At 29.1% G+C, this 18,919-nt stretch overlaps 1 protein-coding gene across 1 annotated transcript in view; it reads right to left on the bottom strand.

Moving 5' to 3' along the window:
- LOC142330140 (uncharacterized) overlaps positions 1–8,221 on the bottom strand; it is a 217,618-nt gene extending 209,397 nt beyond the window's left edge. Inside the window, exon 1 of the mRNA XM_075375269.1 lies at positions 6,488–8,221. Coding sequence (XP_075231384.1) covers positions 6,488–7,385 — 898 coding nt within the window. The 5' untranslated portion in view covers positions 7,386–8,221. The remainder of the gene's footprint in view (positions 1–6,487) is intronic.
- Positions 8,222–18,919: the final 10,698 nt, after the last annotated feature.

Below are 18,919 nucleotides of genomic sequence, written 5' to 3'. Positions count from 1 at the left end.
CAATGTAACTTTTGTGTATAGACATAATCTACCGTGCCATTGTGAATAAAAAGTTGATTTTTTTTTCTGGTGATGATATCACATATTTTATTCACTACATAAACTTGTCTGTTAATAAGATAAGAAAATCTTTTCTTTTTTTAAAAATATATCAAACCATATTAAACGTGTCTGATACTTTATCGTATGTAAAATTATATTATATTATATAAAATTGTATATTGTATATCAAATTCTTACCGAAAAGAACGCATAGATACAACGTCCGTTAATGTTGATAATTTGATAATAAATATTAAAATTTATGTGTTGATTCTAAGAGAAAATATAGAACGTAAACATGATAAGGAGGAAAAATTGGAATACGCGAAGAAAATTCTCAATCGCATGAAGATAACTGAAAATGCAGAAGGATGCAGTAAGTTTTTAGGATGAATAAACGTTTAGGACGGAAGAAATAGAAACTGAGAACAGTATCACAGAAATCATATAATAACCGATGTCCGATATAGTTCGACAAGTATTTTTGGGTACCTAGCTCTTTCTACGGAAACATTCTATCTACATTCGGGTTGTGTAGCAGTTTGTTCATTAAAAAGTTATAAAGAAGTAAATAAATGGGCAAATTAAAATTTTGTTTTGTCGGGATCTATGTAAAATCAAAAGTTTGAAGTAGTAAAAAATACTAAGTTGTTGCCTGACATTAAAGTTTTGTTCTTTGATGTAAATTTAGGATTGTTTCTTTTTTCACGATGTAATTTATTGTGTTTATTAAAAGGTAATTTGTTTGAAGCCGCTGTTTCTTCGAATTATCTTTTCGTTTTGCTTCTCTCAGAATAGGAAAAAATAATAAAACGGTAAAGTTTAATTTAATAGCTAATAATTTTGTTTCGGTAGTTGTTCCTTTGAAACAAAAGTAAAAAAAAAAACAAGCTATCGCACCCAACATAATGAAAGAATGGACAACAATTTTATTGTCAAACAGCAATTATTGTTTTTATTAGTTAACCAATCTTCTTCTTTAACAATGTAATTTTCAATAACGTTTTATGAGATTTCAATAAGAAAAAAATTAGCACATCATATTTTTACCTTATTTATTATATTTCCTTTTTTTGTAAATTAACGTTCCAGAACGTGATTTTTGATAAGTTAATTGCGTAAGATGAATGGAATTTTTATTTTTTTATTTTATTAAATAACCAAATTGTAGTAAAAACAATTTTATCATTCATCTTCTCTGAACTGGTCAGTTATATTAATAAAATTTACACATTATTTTTTTAGTCTATGGTCTGTTAGGCCTAAATAAAAAAAAATGTTAAAATTTTGAGAACAGTTTACTATGGTGTTTATTTTAGCCTGATAAAAGTAAATTATAAGAAACGAAAAATACTTTTTATTACAAAATAAATTACACAAACAAGTTTATGTTTGTAAAAAATTAGAATAAACTTTTTCATATTCAAGAAAATTTTAATTTTAGCCTAATGAATATAGAAAAAGCATAGAAGTTTTCACTAGATATATTTAAAAATGTAGTCCTTTGTAAGTACTTTAAGCCCGTTTACACAGAAATTTAGTAGGCCTAATAGTAATTCTGTAATTATAATTTATTTCACAATGATTTTAATTACCAAACCAATTCAATAAGTATCATTTGATCTTCATTTAATTTACGAAGAATAGTTTTTTAAATTTAAGATTTTATGAAGTATACTTTGTATCTGATTAATATTTATAGTGGAGGTGGGTGAATTTTTCGGATTAATTCAGTTTTCAAAATCGAAGATAGTTTTGAAATTTATGATAGAATCATCTCGGTAAATTGATTATTCTGCAGGCAATAAAATAAAACTGTTCTACATGTAACTGTTTAATTATTATAAAACATGAAACTGAATCCGTTAAAATATTTGTGCAATAAATCCTTCAATAAGATTATTATTATTCAATTAAAGACAAAATTTAATAAAAGATAAAATTATCCGTCTAATGATACTTATCTACTACCATTAAAGAACTGTTTTTCTTTAAGATAAAGTTTTATTCCATCTGATTAGTTGTTTTAGGAAAAATATTGATAAATATACCTTTCTTAGTCTTATCTACATTTTTGTCAGTTTGACCCTCATGGTAGTTTTATTGTGTCTTATGTATACCAAATGTACTGGCTTCAGTGTTTATTTTACTTATTTGTGAAGGAAGTTCCTTTGTTGGTACTGTTAGCATTTTCTAATAGATAATATCAGTAATACATTTAAAAAAACATTAGTCACGTAAACAAATTTTATTTCTTTTCCGTCATCATTATTTGGTGTCGGTCTCATAGAATAATCATAAATAGCTTGCAGTCATTCTGATTTTCAAAGTATTTACACACGATACTTCAAGAAGTTTATTTGGAAAAATTTAGATGAAAATCATATTTCTGCAATAGTTATTATTATATTCCCGCATTCAAGACGACTGTTCTGAAGCTCGGCAACAGTTACTTTACTTCGTTGTTCTATAATCTTTTTCTTTCTGTTTATCAAGACTGGTTTCTCACCTTTTTGTGTAACTTGAAAAAACTATTTTTCATAACACATTTTCATTATTACAATGTTTTTAAAAGGTATTATTTTTAGTTAGACATCTATATTTTAAACGGTATAAATATTTAAACAAGTAGATTTAAAAATATACATTTAATGAACTCGTAAAAAGTAAAATGCAAAGCTAATATTATCAAATTTTTTTACCGCAGAATTAAAGATTAGACGAATATTGATACTTTTTCACTCAATTTGCCGCAATCATCAAAAATAGAAGTTAAACTCCTATTTTTACGTTTATTTTTTATCTGTATATTAAATAATTTTAGTTAAGATCTAATCTCAAAAAAATATCTTCCGTTCAGAATACCTGCATGAAACGTTTCAAAATAAATAGTTTTTTTTTTGTATAATTTCGTAGTCCCTTTGTGTAATTGTGTATCATTGTGTTAACACTTTGTGTTATTGATAACAAACGCGAGCGCGCGCTCACAGAGTATTAAATCTCCTAAATGTTTTACCTGCCATTTTATTATCTAGGCCTATTAAGTACGCCTAAAATCTGTTGAATAAATTTTCAATTTTTTATTAATATTATCTTACCAGAATTCAATATTCGTTTTATTTATTCCATAAAGTAGAATAAAATAGATTTAAAATAATTTATTTTGATTATTTAATTTTTCATTCTTAATGTAGAAATTTGGTTTAACACTTTGTTTTAAAGCGAACACTTTACTCACTGAATGATAACTTTACTCATGTACAGTAATGACAATTATTTTCCATTCGTCGTAAAATTTATTTTGTGAACAGTTACTTTAAACTATTTGAAATTATTACTGCTTTCAGCTATATTTTTTTGCCGGATTAATAGGAAAAACGGCTCATGTAACAGCATTTATATTTTACAGTTTAAGTTTTTTTTTATTGTAAAGTTTATTTGGTACCGTTAAAAATCGAAAACGGAATAGAAAATCTCACATGTGGTAAATAAATAATCGAGAAACTTAATTTCCGTTTTAATCAATTTCATACCAGGTTAATTAATGTAAAAATATTCATGAGAATAAAAGTGACAGATTATCTATAGCGAAGAGCGGATCGTTGTTTCCGAGAATGTCATTGATTTTTAAACAAAACAAGGAAACTAATTTTAATAATGCGAAAATATTTTACAGAGGATCACAAGGTTAAATGTGTAAAAAAAAATTATTTTTATTTTTAAACTTATCTTTAAATACTGACAAAATTTCAAAAAAAATATTTTAATTTTTTTTTATTTATTACTTTATTATACAATAAGATTATATTATATAAGATATGTATATAATTATATACATTACTTTATATAATTTTTATGAATTTGTTTTTTTAGACGACTTGTAATTACACTCCCGTCGATTTCATGTGTTATTCTTTTTTCCGCATTATTTAAAGTAAATTTAATATTTTTTATATTGATTGTTATTGTGAAAAAATAATTAAAGGCATTATTATATTTAAAATTATTCCACGATTAGTATATAAAGTAGACTATAGATTTTGATAGGCTGTGCGGCCTGTTATTACGCGTACAAAAAAATGAAAAGTATTCATCTTTTTTTCCATAATTTTCATTCATTTTATTAACAATAATTTAATGGATTTTAATTTCTTATTTGGACGTTCATAAATATTAATTTTACGGGAAAAGACATAAACTACCTTTTAAATAAAATGTAGCTATTAAACGAGCTACTGTAACCGTTATTTGAATTACGGTAAACTAAAAAGAAAAAAAAAATGATTGCCACATCAATAAATCATGTATAAAAATTATTTATAATTTACAAAGAAATATTATAACAAAATTCTTCTTGATTAATATTTCCTCTGAAATTATTTTTCAGAGGAGGTAAATATGAAATAAATTTTGCGTTATTATTTTTAAAACTATCTTTAACTATTTACAACATTTTTAATTATTTGCCAGTTCTTAAAATCACAATAGTAATAATTTATAAAAGAAGAAAAAAAGTTTTAGAGTTTTGCTTTATAACAAAAATTTATGTTATAAATTACCTTTTAATAAAACAAATTTTACATTCTGGTATTGTATTCTACTCCATAAATTTATCTTATTTTTAAAAAAATAATTTTTAAATGAGAATATAATTTAACAAATTATAAATAAAAATTACGATTACTTGTATAAAATTAATCGTAATTTTAAATTATTCCTTTTATTAAAAAAAAATATTATGAACATTTATTTTTTTAAATATTTAAATTAAATTGTTATTTCGCTTAAGTAAACTACAGCGGATTGACGCAAAAATATATAAAATAATTATAATTTATTTAACAAAATAATGACTTTTATTTTACTACTATTTAACCCTATAATAATCATTAATTATTAAAATATATTCACAAGAGCAAATAGTTAACTTTAAAAGTAAATTTTAAAATAAATAATTACGCTATATTTGTATTAAATCGTTTGGAATTAATAATTATATGAGTTTAATATTAAGTTACTACAATAATCTATAAAATACAATATAACAAACTGGTTATTTGTTGGAAGTTGTAATGCATTAACTTAATTACACCAAGGTTTATGATTATAATTATACTATAAAAGATATATAATAAAATTAATTCAATAAAACTGCAGGCAATATTTTATAAGGCTGGAATGAATACATCTTTTTAATTTAGTTTGTTTAATTTTATATGTTTTAATGTAATATTAAACTGATATAATAATATTTTTATATAAATTAACTCGATCAATGGAAGCCCATATATTGCACAATAATTTTAATATTCTACTGGACATAGTTTGTAATTTAATATTATATTTACAATTAGGTGTTTATTAATGAATAATATTTTAAATTTAAGAATATCTTCATAAATAATTAGAGTTATAAATTTTAATAATATTATTAAAATTATAAATTAGAATTATGAACGATTCTAATTCTAATTATAATAATACATTTTTATTCCTATTGCTATTTTAATAACAGTAATAGGGTTTTAATAATAATTTTAACTAAAATAGTTAAAACAATTTAATTAATAGAAAAAAAAAATGAACTGTTATTCTGTTTTAGCCTAAATAATAAATAGTTGTTGAAATACAATATTTGAATTCACTACGTTAAAATTAAATTGAAGTAAATTTCTAGGATCTATTATGGAAAAAATAAATAAATTTTGTCTGAACAATTTAACTGATTTTTAAAACTTGTTTATTTTAAATAAACAAGCTTTAGCTCAACCAGATATTACAAATTAAATATTTTATTTCAAAATTAACTAATTAAAATTAAGTCTATTTGGTTTGATTTAAATAAATATGTAATAAATAAGTAGTGCTGAAACTTAAGTAATTGTACTTAGCATTTCTTTATAAACATTTAATTCACCAGCAGTTTAAAAGTACCTATTATAGATTACATGTTTTGAAATGCTATTTTTTTATTAATCTAACAAAAGATTATAACATCAATGAAAGTAAAGACTAGAAAAAAGTTCAATCGGAGCTTCAATACGTTCTGAGCGGTAAATATATTTCTTACCTAATCGAAGATATTTTGCTTGAAAAAATTTTACCACGGTTAGGTCAGTGTACAATATTTTTGAATATAAGTAAATATATGACATCTATATATTTATTTTCTTTTACTAGAACTTTGAGACTCAATGTGCTGATGAATAGCGCTCAGATATACGTTTCATTAATTTTTTTTTAATAGTGTAAGTGGAAATTTTTCAAACTATTATGCATAATTTTTCAGAACGATTGTTTGGTAAAATTTTATGCGAGTTTCCAGACAGAAAATTGCAAATTAGTGCGACGTTGGAACCGTTTAGCGGCATATTGAATAAAAGTTTTACTTAAATTTAAAAGTCTTAGACTTAAAAGATAATTTTCAAACTGTAATTTCACTTACCAGAACCGGATTCGCCGTTCAGTTCCTCGAACGTTTTGCTGGTCATTTGGAACAGAGCATCCAAGGGTGATGTATTGGGCGGTTTGCCGCCGTGGTGAGCCTTACGGGACGAAGCGAGCGATTGTTGTCTGGCTCGACTCGACGCGAGGGAGCTGTTAAGGATGTCGGGACTCGTGCAGCAGTCGCTTGCTGTGCTGGAACGCCCGCTGCTACATGTGGAGGAACAGAAATCTGCCGATTTAGGACGTATCTGGATAAGGGCCGGTGGTGGTGCCGGAGGTAAACAGGAGCTAGCCGTTTCCTCTAAGCCGCCGTAGTCCCACGGTCTTACGATCTTAGGACCCGGCTCTCTTGCCGGCCGGTGATTTAAAATATCTAGAATGGAGAAAGATTTGACGCCGCTGTGAGGCGATTCTTCAGGTAAGCTTTGTCTCCTTAAAGAACATCCAGCCGCTTCTTTGTTCCGATGGATTCTTTTGTTAGGCGTTACCTTTGTCTTTCCTGCCGCTATACTATAACTTACTTTATCGATTTTCATCATTTTTAATCTCTTTAACGGTTTGAAGTAATCGTCCTCCGGTTGGTCGTTTTCTTCTTCTGAAGTGCACGATCGGCGGCAATTCACGGTCGTCGCCGCTGAGCTTATAGAAGTTCTTCCGCTATCGCTAGAAGCCGGCGACATACCCTCGGCCAGAACAGGAGACGGACATCCGACACTGATTTCTTCTTCTTCCTCTTCAGCGTCAGAAACTCTCGGAGAACACTCCTTAAAGTCCTCTACACCACCGTTTCTCAAGCATACACCTACACCGGCACCGCTTTTCATCTTTTTTTTCTGAAGACACCTCTTGGCCTCCAAACCTGCACTCTCCTCCTCCGAACCTCCTGTCGCCATCATCAACTTCCTCAAACCCTCTCCCACATTGTCCCCTCAAATCTTAACTACAGTCCGTACATCACAATTTTGAGTCTTTTTTCTCTCAAATAATATTTAATAATACGTAAAATTTATCATTAATCGTTTTAAAATTGCAGTTCACTGTGGTTATTTAAAACATTTCAAAAATCTAGGAGCGACAAAAATTTATTCACTAGTCTTTTTTTTTACCTCCAACTACACAGCGTTATAAACAATAATGTCGTTTTATTAAAAGTATAAGTTCAAATAAATTTATTACTATAAATAATATAAATTAGGCTTTCACTTTTTAACAAATTTAGGCCTATACCGTTTTAATTCTTAATGTTCTGATTCCGAATTATTGCACTCTTCAAAATAATCAGAAAATAAAGCTTTTGCTGAACGACAGTAATATTGTACATATAATCATCGATCTGTAAGTATAAAATTCTATAACTAAGATTAAATACACTTATACTTTCTTATGTAACATACACGTTCTACTGCTGTGACAAATGTCAGTGTTAATAATATTTTATCTCGGAGTTTTAATTTCAGTAATCATTAATGGTGAAAGAGCTGCTGTACCAAATGTTTATACCACTCGTATCCCCACCTGATCGTCGTTTAGCACTCACAGTAGACATTTAAACGGCTTTAACTCGGTTGCAGACGTAAAATATTAAGTAAAATCGTTAGATAATCACTAAAAAGTCATCAAAGATGTTCTGAAACCTGCGTAGCACCTGTGAGAACACGTTATCACGATATTTAATTCGGTAGAAACAAATTTTAACACGGATCGTTCGGTACAGCGTTAGGAACGGACTCAAACAATCCTTACTCAAGTGAGAACGATAATTCACTAGCACCAGAAAGGTTTAACGGGGGTGGGAACAGTCAAAGTGGGGGAAGGGCGTGCCGAAAAGCGGCAGCCAATAGTAGAGCTGGCCACTCGGCTAGGCCGTACTTTATGACCAAACCCCCTATCAATCTATCTCCCTCGACCCCCATTCCGTGATTCCACGTCTGATTAGTATATCTCGCTTCTTCTTGTTATTGTTACACGGTCGGTGCCTTTGTCGGCAGTCCAATTTTATCTTTGCTGTTTTTCTGCCCATTCCTTTTCAGCTGATTGGTGACACTACTAATTAGCTGTATAATACCACCCGGTCAGTGTATGCAACCATCAGGGAATCTACAGCGCCCAGAACTAAATATATTATCCATTTTGTTCTTCTAATATCCTCTCTTTATGTTGCAATATAAAAAGCCTGTAAATAAATTAAAACATACTCTTCCACCATCGAATATATTATCTTTTTTTGCGTCGGCGAACAGATAATTATTAAATATTCATTTTATTCAAATTTTCTGTAATATAACAGAAAATAATTCCGATTTTTTTTTTCTTTCGCTTGCTAGTTTACTTGTCATTTTTTAATTTTCTGTAAAAAATTTATAAGAAAACCTAAACATAGTTTTTCTGTACCTGTAGTGTATTAAGAAATTATTGATTATTAGGAATGTTGTAACAACTATTTCCGTTTTAATTTAAATGTAGTATGTAGCTTTAGTGTAACATTTAATAATGAGATATATTAATTATTATATTAACTTATATTACGATATTAAACTGAGCTGATTGATATTCTTTAGAAAACATTATCATTACGGTTAATATCGTAAACCTAGGACTTAAGATGCGTTCAGTGATATTTGTGGCTGACCGTATGTACTTGCCATAGAATTTTTAAAAGATTGAAACAAACTTTAAGTAATAATTGTGCTGTTTACCATTACAAACAACAAGATAATTAAGGAAACATTATCATCATTAACCATTACATTGATTGATAAGATTTTTTACACCATCTTGCCTAATTACACAGTGTTTTGTAACCCCTTTACCATTCCAAATTATTGTTTCATTTTTCTGTACGTTGTAGTTCAATTATATTTTCATTCTGTTATAACTATTACTTTTCAGCTCTGTTTGAAGATTGTGAAATGTTCTCGCTAGTTGACATATAATACAAATTTTTTTTTGCTCTTAATTTTGCAGGCAAAAAGTTTTATGATTGTTCGGCAATTAAAATAAAAGACTCTGGAGTTCAGTTTGTAAACTTAAATTAGCCTATTCTTTCTTTGTGATGCAACAAAGATCAAAAACTTTTGATAAACTTAGGCTATTGTACGTATTATAGGAAATAAACTCCTTTTTGATAAATTTCTTTTAATATTTACTTTATTACAAATTATATTGTCATGTTCAAATGATAATACGAATGTACGGTTAAACTTTAGCTGATTGACAACTATTCAAATTGAAACTTTTTTGTTCTTTAAAAAATAATAATTCAAATATGCTAATAAACGATGAAATTACAATAATCCCTTGAAAATAAAAATAAAAAAAATAAAAATTCGTTTCGTAATAAGTCATTTATACTAAACTAAAGTTAATTACTCGTTATTTGATACCAATCGGACGCTAATATAGTCGGAATAAAAAATTAAATAAATGTGGTTGAATTAGTTTTATTCTATAAGATAATTTTTAAATTAACGATTGTTTTTATTTTTTTAAATCAGACATTCATAATATTTGATGAAATATTTTAGATTAAACTGATTGAAAAAAAAATAGATAGATAAACTGGAATCAAATAAATCTAGGTCAAAATAATCTTCCTTTATTGATGTACATATTACGTAACTACAAGCATTAATAAATTGTTTAATATTCAATCAATTATTTCCACATTTAAAACTAAACATAAACTTTGGAGATTCAACGTACCCCTTTAGTTTTTTTTTTTTTTTTAATTTTTAATAAACTGTCCAAATTCGCTTGTATGCGAACACCACTCCAAAACCTTTTTGCTTGTTTTCTACTCCAGCTACATATAAAAATTTTTCATCAGTTGATATTTCTGTGTACCTTTTGTCAATAATTTCTCTTGATACTCCAGGATTCAATTCTCAGTAAGATTTGAAATTTTTATCAGTAATTTCATTCATCTAGTTATGTAATTTATTAAAAATACGTTTATTTTAATACAAGTATATTTAATAATAATAATATTACGTGTATTTCTGAGTTTCATAGTGTTAAATAAAACAAATAAATACATGAAATTTGAGCATTCAGTACACAGATAGTGTTAATGTCTTGAAGTATGCTGTATTAAATAATAAAATAAATCCAAGTTAAATTGTGTAGACAGAGCCCATCGAAACGGGAAACGGGCAATTTTTTCAATATTTTATAACATCTTTTTACAAACAACTGCGGTTATATTTCAGGGCAATCTAGATATTTATAACATACATACAACTTTAAATAGGGGAAAATCTAAGCACGATTACAAGGTTGAAAATAAATTATAATTATAAACTATTCATACTAAGTTATATATATAAATAAATCATCATCTCCCGTTGTACTGTTGCTCTGTAGTTATTCTGGTTTAATTTATAACTAGCTGTTATGTATGTATCTACTTACATCCTCTGTTAGGGATTACCAGTTAATTTCTACGTATATTATACAAGTTGAATAAGTTATATAAGATAAATATAGAAAAAAAAAATATTTTAAATAAAATCAAAGCCACTCTGTGTTAGTTTTAAGCGAGTAGAGTTAACGCACGCGCAATTCTAATTATACTGAAATAATAATCTTGAAATAGTAGAACTATTTTTTGTTTAAGAATTTCACCGATCGTTAAAGTTAAACAGGTAAATAGTGTAATGACAACAAGTTTAGGCCGGCCTAGATGCAGAATATTGATAGTGGTTAGCGTGTTTGTTTCCTAACCGCTGCTCTTTACTTCGATTTCGTCAGAGTCTGTCATCTTTTTCACTAATAATTTTATCCATTTAATTTTCTTCTTTAAAATAGTTAAATATTCCTCGTTTGAGATAATAATATTAAAAAAAAAAGTAAATAATAATTACACAAGCCTGAATCGAAATATTGTTTTAGTTATTTGTAATAATAATGTTGGTTTTGAAAACTCCGCTTCCATAGATTTTTATGGTGGTAAATGTCAAATCTATCCATTAAACAATTAATTTATAAAAACCTGAACTAATTGATAATTTTTCGGTAACCAGTTATCAAAATAATTTTCTGAAATAAAAGTTAATATCGTATGTAAGAAATGATGTAATAATATTAGTATTTACGACTTGAAGACAATACATTTTTATACCGTATAAATTTCTACTTTTACAAGCCATGAAAATCATAATAAATAATTTTCCTTTTGTTTGCCTTTTTTTTTTAAGTTGCTATTTATTTTGTCCAAAAAATAACAAATAGCATGTGTATAGTAAGCAACTTGGAACAGGTTATTTTCTTAATATTTTTTTAATAATTTTGTTAAAGTTCGAGTATTTATTGTTATTATTACGGGCAACAATTGGAGAGAAAATAAAAAAAATAAAAAAGTTTATTACTTCTCATAAAATAGGTTTTTATTTTTTGTTATTATAATTATTAAAAATAATCATATGTTAATCAATGCACTTTATTACAGTCAATAAAATAGGTGCTAGACACACTAACAACCAGATTCAATGATGAATCTAATCTCATTACCTTGAAAAACCAATGAACTGCAAACACCACAAGCATCACTGCGTTAAACTAAACTCCAAAACAATGTATGCCTATTATGACTTCAAAAATAAATTTAAAAAAATTGAAAACTTGAGGTAATAAAAAGATAATTACCTTAGTTACAAGTTTTGAAAAAAAATTTACCTCTTAAGATAAAGGATAAAAGATTTTTTTTTTTTTTGTCTTTAGTCATTTGACTGGTTTGATGCAGCTCTCCAAGATTCCCTATCTAGTGCTAGTCGTTTCATTTCAGTATACCCTCTACATCCTACATCCTTAACAATTTGTTTTACATATTCCAAACGTGGCCTACCTACACAATTTTTCCCTTCTACCTGTCCTTCTAATATTAAAGCGACTATTCCAGGATGCCTTAGTATGTGGCCTATAAGTCTGTCTCTTCTTTTAACTATATTTTTCCAAATGCTTATTTCTTCATCTATTTGCCGCAATACCTCTTCATTTGTCACTTTATCCACCCATCTGATTTTTAACATTCTCCTATAGGACCGCATTTCAAAAGCTTCTAATCTTTTCTTCTCAGATACTCCGATCGTCCAAGTTTCACTTCCATATAAAGCGACACTCCAAACATACACTTTTAAAAATCTTTTCCTGACATTTAAATTAATTTTTGATGTAAACAAATTATATTTCTTACTGAAGGCTCGTTTCGCTTGTGCTATTCGGCATTTTTATATCGCTCCTGCTTCGTCCATCTTTAGTAATTTTACTTCCCAAATAACAAAATTCTTCTACCTCCATAATCTTTTCTCCTCCTATTTTCACATTCAGCGGTCCATCTTTGTTATTTCTACTACATTTCATTACTTTTGTTTTCTATTTTTTTATTTTCATGCGATAGTTCTTGCGTAGGACTTCATCTATGCCGTTCATTGTTTCTTCTAAATCCTTTTTTACTCTCGGCTAGAATTACTATATCATCAGCAAATCGTAGCATCTTTATCTTTTCACCTTGTACTGTTACTCCGAATCTAAATTGTTCTTTAACATCATTAACTCCTAGTTCCATGTAAAGATTAAAAAGTAACGGAGATAGGGATCCCTTTCTTGGATAAATAATAAAAAATAAATATTTATTTTCAGGAAAATATATCGATACCCTACTCATTCTACTTGCTTTTAAGTTTAGGCAATATCGATTCCTCCAGTGACTCGATATCATTTTATTATTAGAATCCTACCAAGGAATGATGCTCTCTTCATATAAATCGTTACAAAAATTTTTTAGCAAAAGCAAAGTAAAAAAAAAGAATTGATAAATAGAAAATCCGAATAAAGCACTGCAAAATACTCTGTCAGCGCCTTCTTTAGTCACGCGATCATTTTGTCTATCTATAAAGGCAGGTACGGGCGAAGAAATAATTTTTGAAGAGAATCCTAGGTTTCGATCTCACGCGAGGTTCTTTCGATATTAACTGACACGATTAACAAAACGTTGCACAGCGTTTTATTTTACGCACGATTAAAGTGTGTTGGACGTTCGCTTTTCATACCGTGGTTATTAAGCCGATTATTTTTTCTAAATTGATTAAACGAATTCTACTGTTGGCTTAATTTATCCACCGTTTAATATTTTCTCCCGATTACTTAATTAAATGATTATTATTAAAATGTTGATCGGATGACCTTGGAAATTATATAAATAATTGTCTTATTAATTCAGAGATTTAATCAGACCGTTTCAGTATTTACAGGTACTCACAGAAGTTTGAGATTTAATTTATTTTTGTGGTTCTTTATTTTTGAAATTCTAAACTTCAAAATGACATTTTTTGGAATCAATCTGTAAGAGCACTTGGAACAGCTATCGATCGATCACAAAACTCTTGAGAGGATGTAATATAGACTCTTTCATCATATTATTGTAGAACAGCCACGTAGGATAGACCGCTCTAGAAACACCAAAACGTGTGAGCATAAAGAATACAGAGTTGATATTTTTTATATTGCTTAAAGTATTTAAATAATTTTCTAATGGTATTAAAATAAATTTTGTCATTATAAAATTTTTCTGATTTAATATTTATTTATTGAACAAATTAAAAAAAATACTAATAGTAATAATAATTATAAATTATTCCTTTCTCATAAAATAGGTTTTTATTTTTTGTTATTATAATTGTTAAAAATTATAACATGTTAGTCAATTATTATAGTCAATACAATAATTGCCAGACACACTAACAATTAAATACAATGATTGTTATTCTGTAGTTATCGTTTTGAACGTATTTACCACGTGAATTGCTGTTATTTTTAAATACGAAACAATTATAATATATTAGATATCCATCCATGTTCTGATGACGTAAGAAAACAGACAAAACTTATTTTTTTTGGGAAAATAGAGTATTTGTAAGTTTTTTTTATAACTGGAGTAGTATAAACTCATAACTTTTCAAAATAATTAGTTCTTTTTGATTAAATATTTTAGCCGTTTTTTCTACATTGCATGCCACATAGCGCAGCTTCATTAATGACGTAACTATTTTTAGCATATAAATAATTTAAAATTATACTTTCATATATTTTAAAAGTGAATCGTTTCTTCTACGCAGTTTTTTTTTTAATATTATTTATTACGAAAACTTAAATTTGTTGACAGGTACAGTACGATTCCTTCATAGGACCTTCAGGAAGCTTTATTTAGAAGTGAATTACTTTCTAATTCATGCACGTAATGAATAAAAAAATAATTCTTTGAAAGTTAATATGAGATATTAATACGAGTAAAAAAATGGTTCCTGTTATCGAGTGTCCAGGAAAGAGCTTTGTTTTGGAGTTACGGCAAGCGAAATTATTTCATCCCCTTGCAAGGTAAAATGGAGGCATTACAAAATTTTTGATACCCAAATCAAGAGTTAAATTTTCTGAATTCTTGATCAGTGTTGCTACTTTCCTTAAACTCAATACTACTTTTCTTAAAATTATTACTTTTCCTATGATACGTTTAAAAGAGAACAAAAGTTCTCCTTTTGTTTAAAGGGATGAAGCAAAGCGTTCAGAAAATTCACTTTACATACTTAATATATTACAAAAATATCGTAAAAGCGAATACTTATAGACGAATAACTGGGTAATCCTCCTAATATCTTGCTAAATTTATTATTTTTACTCAATTTGATATTAAATAAAACAAAAATCCTGACTATAGGAAATTTCCACATCTCATTCGACGATTTTTAGTGAAGTATGTCAATATATCTTTCGAAAAATATAGTATTGTAACAAGACCCGCATAAGCGGGCCAGATTAACGGATTCCTACCAATTAAGAAGAAAGAAAAATGAAATATAATAACGAGAGGAATCCAGAAAGGGGCTAAAGGAATCCCTTTTAGTAAAAGTAACACGCCCGTTTAACAATATTCTTTTTTAATACTGCCCACTGACACACCAAAACATATGTTGTTCCGTGAGAAGAGTTACTGGACCAGGGTAGGAATTTCATGGGAATTTGTGATGGCGGACGGTAATTCTCACGATTCGAGTTGGGTACGGTCTGGCAGGTAAAGATGAAAGGAGTATAAATATTCCTGCAAAGACCAGTTGAAATCAGTTCTGCGAGATGTTAGTCTGCGAGATCAGTCTAAAAAAGACTTTATGATGTCAGTTTGAAAGATGTGAGTTCTGTGAGGAAATTCTGCGATAAAGTATTACGCGAGGAGGACAGTAAAGGGTTATTCCAATACATGAAAACAATAACTGGTTAGTGAGTTACTGTTGTCACCCTCAGATTTTTAGTTATGACCCTTTAAAATATTGAGAAACGTCTTAAATAATAGAATACAAAAATAACAGTAATAATTACCATTAAAATTCCTACCTTTATTTTGCAGACATTTACGTTATCTTAATTTCTTTTTTTTATTTTCCTTTTTTGTTCAGTGAAGTCTTCTCTTTCTACCATCCAGCAGTAGTCTCTCTTCATCTTTCCTTGATAACGTCGTTCCATCTGCAATATATCTTGGTGGAACCTTTCTCCTTGTTCGTCGCTGATGTCACCAACTTTAAAGGGAAAAAATCCAAATGAGAATATAAAAGATTAATTTTCAATGACATTCTGCAGCCTAAATTTTTGTAGTTCACTGAGAGTTGATTTTTAAGCTGATTGTGGTTTTCAACTTTTTTGTTCCAAGAAAAACAGTAACGATATCTTTGAATGACTTCCAAGCTGCTAGTTCTTTAGGATTCAATTTGCTGTCAAATATATTTTCACGAATTAATTTTCATATTTGTGGCTCGATGAATATTCCCTCTTTTGATCTAGTTTCACCTAATTGTGAAAAAACTTCAGCTAAATATTTAAAGCCGTTTCCGCCTTTATATGATGTGTTTACAAAATTCTTCATCAGACTTAGTTTTATGTGTAGAGGTAGTAAAATAACACGATCTGCTTCGACAAGAGGAATATTTACATTATTTTCCTTTCCTCGGGTAAACCGATTTCTTTCTGGCCAGTCTTTTACCTTTTACGGCTTAGGGTTTATTTGTAGTCCAACTATCCCACAAACACGAGAAACACATATATTTTTTAAAGCTGCTTTGGAGACCGAGAACAATCCCTATCAGTTTCAGATCATCAATGATCCATCATGAGTGATCTTCATAATTAGTTCATTTTAAAATTTTTGACATACTTTCATATGTTCTTTCATTCCTACAGTATGTGCTACCGGTGAAAACTTATTCAAGTTATGCAACAACACTGCCTTTAAGCTTCTTTTTTATTAGTCTATAAATAAACGGGAATAATGAATAAGATATTCAATGTGCATTTCAAATATTAGCTCTCTAACATCATGGCAGGAACAAATTAAACCATCTCTAGTAAAGTATTTCAATAAATTTCGTTTCGATTTCTAATACTGAAATTTTAGTATCATTGTTTAATAAATTTCATTCTTTAAGATGTGAACCTAGGAATCCTGCATATTGTTTCGATAAATACAAGTTACGAATTAGGTCGCTCAGTTCTGCTTCTGTGATGTGCTGAGATTCAGTATTTGATTCTTCTGGAATGTAATTAATATCTACTGAAGTTGAGGATTCATCGGTTGAGCCTTCTGGGGAAACAGAAAGTTCTTTCCAAGAACTTGGAGCAGTCGGAATCGGTAAAACAACAACATCGTCTCATAGATTAATTAACATTTGGGTATGCAATACTGTTTTCATTGTTTGAATTGAAACCAGTGACATTTGTTAAGCAAAATAGCAGTCATCATAATGGTTAGTAGGCTCTCGCCATATCCTAGGTACACCAATAGCCAAATTCTCTTTTTTTCTTTTAACTACCTAGTTAGTTTAATCGTAGCACTTGATGCATACTGCGTGTGAAACCCAGCATTTATCTTGATCTCCTAAGAGACAGTCAAAATAATGTTTGTAAGAAGTTTTCAGCAGATTCGCTACTGGTTATTGTCTAAGTAAGTATAGAGTTTCGTGGTGAATTTTCAGCAAAACGTAACAAAAAATATTTGTCGAACGAGAGTAACGGATTCCTACCAATTAAGAAGAAAGTTAGTAGAAAATATAGTAACGGAATGAATCAAAAGGGGCTAAAGGAAACCTTTTAGTAAAGTTAACAGGTCTGTTTAATAATTATCTTTTGCAATATGACCACCCTGACACACCTAAACAAATGTTGTTCCATGAGAAGAGTTACCGACCAAAGTTTGGAATATGGGAAAATTTGAGGGCGGTCAATCATTCTCACGATTCGAGTTGGGTCCGATCTGGCAGTTAAAGAGGATAGGAGCATAAATAATGTGGGGAAGACCAGTTGAAATGAGATTTACGAAATCAGTCTAAGAGAGACGTTATGATGTAAGTCTGCGAGGAGAGTCTGCGAGATGTCAGTCAGCGAAAGGATTCTGCAGGAGGTCAGTGAACAAGCTAATTTCTAGGGGTACACGTTCGGCGCAAGGTGACGTCACAAGTAATTCCAGTGTTGACAGCACATGAAAAGAAGAAATAGTTTGGTGAGTTACTGTTAGAATATAAGTGAAAGAGATAATGGTCTAAACTTCATTCTTAAATTGTTAAGGGAATTTTTATTTGTGAACAGCAAAGGTATTTGCAGTAAAGAACTTTATACTTGTCTTATCAATTGTTGTTAATACAAGACTAGTGGTTAACAGTGTTAAGACTAGTGATCATGCTATGTCTTTTATCATTGGGACTGAAATCTGGTTTTCATTATTTATCAACTTGTGAATAAATCCTGATGATTACTTTAAATTTTCTTTTGCAAGTAATCACTATTTATTATTATTATTATTTTTATTTTTTATTTTCTATTTTTTTTGAGGTTTTTAGGGGCATCGACTACTTTGGTCATTAGCCCCATCCCACTTCAAAAAAAAAGAAAAAAAAAAGGTTCAATTATTCACATTTCTATGAATCAAAAATGTTCAAAAATTTACGTTCTTCTATCTTCGAATCCAGAATATTACTTTCTAGGCTTTCCTTTCGGCTATCCTTTCTTGCACCGTTTCTCCATTCTTCTGACGGCCTCAACCTCTGATGACAGCGTATCTGAGGCCTCAGACATGGCATCGTCTTCCTCTCTTTCGGATGCCAGTGACGTTCTGCGGCTGACGTCAGTTGATGAAAGTTTCGTCGGTGCTGTTAGCATCTTTGCTAGGGAATCTAAACTAATAAGCGATGAACTCTCCGCGGCGGATGAGCCGGACTCTATCTCTACTGCAGTACTGGGTCCAGCTGAAATAGATGCTCTCACCGAAGCTGATCTTTGCGTTTTTGGAGGCTCTATTGGTACAGGTTTTATATTCTCTACGTCTGGTGGTTTCTCAATAATAACTTGTACCTCCATTTCTGTAGATTCAGATTTTCTTGTCACAATTTCTTTAAGCTTG

Source organism: Lycorma delicatula, chromosome 1 (assembly GCF_047948215.1).
Source record: "Lycorma delicatula isolate Av1 chromosome 1, ASM4794821v1, whole genome shotgun sequence".
Classification (NCBI taxonomy): domain Eukaryota; kingdom Metazoa; phylum Arthropoda; class Insecta; order Hemiptera; family Fulgoridae; genus Lycorma; species Lycorma delicatula.
This window is presented reverse-complemented; position numbering and strand designations above follow the sequence as displayed.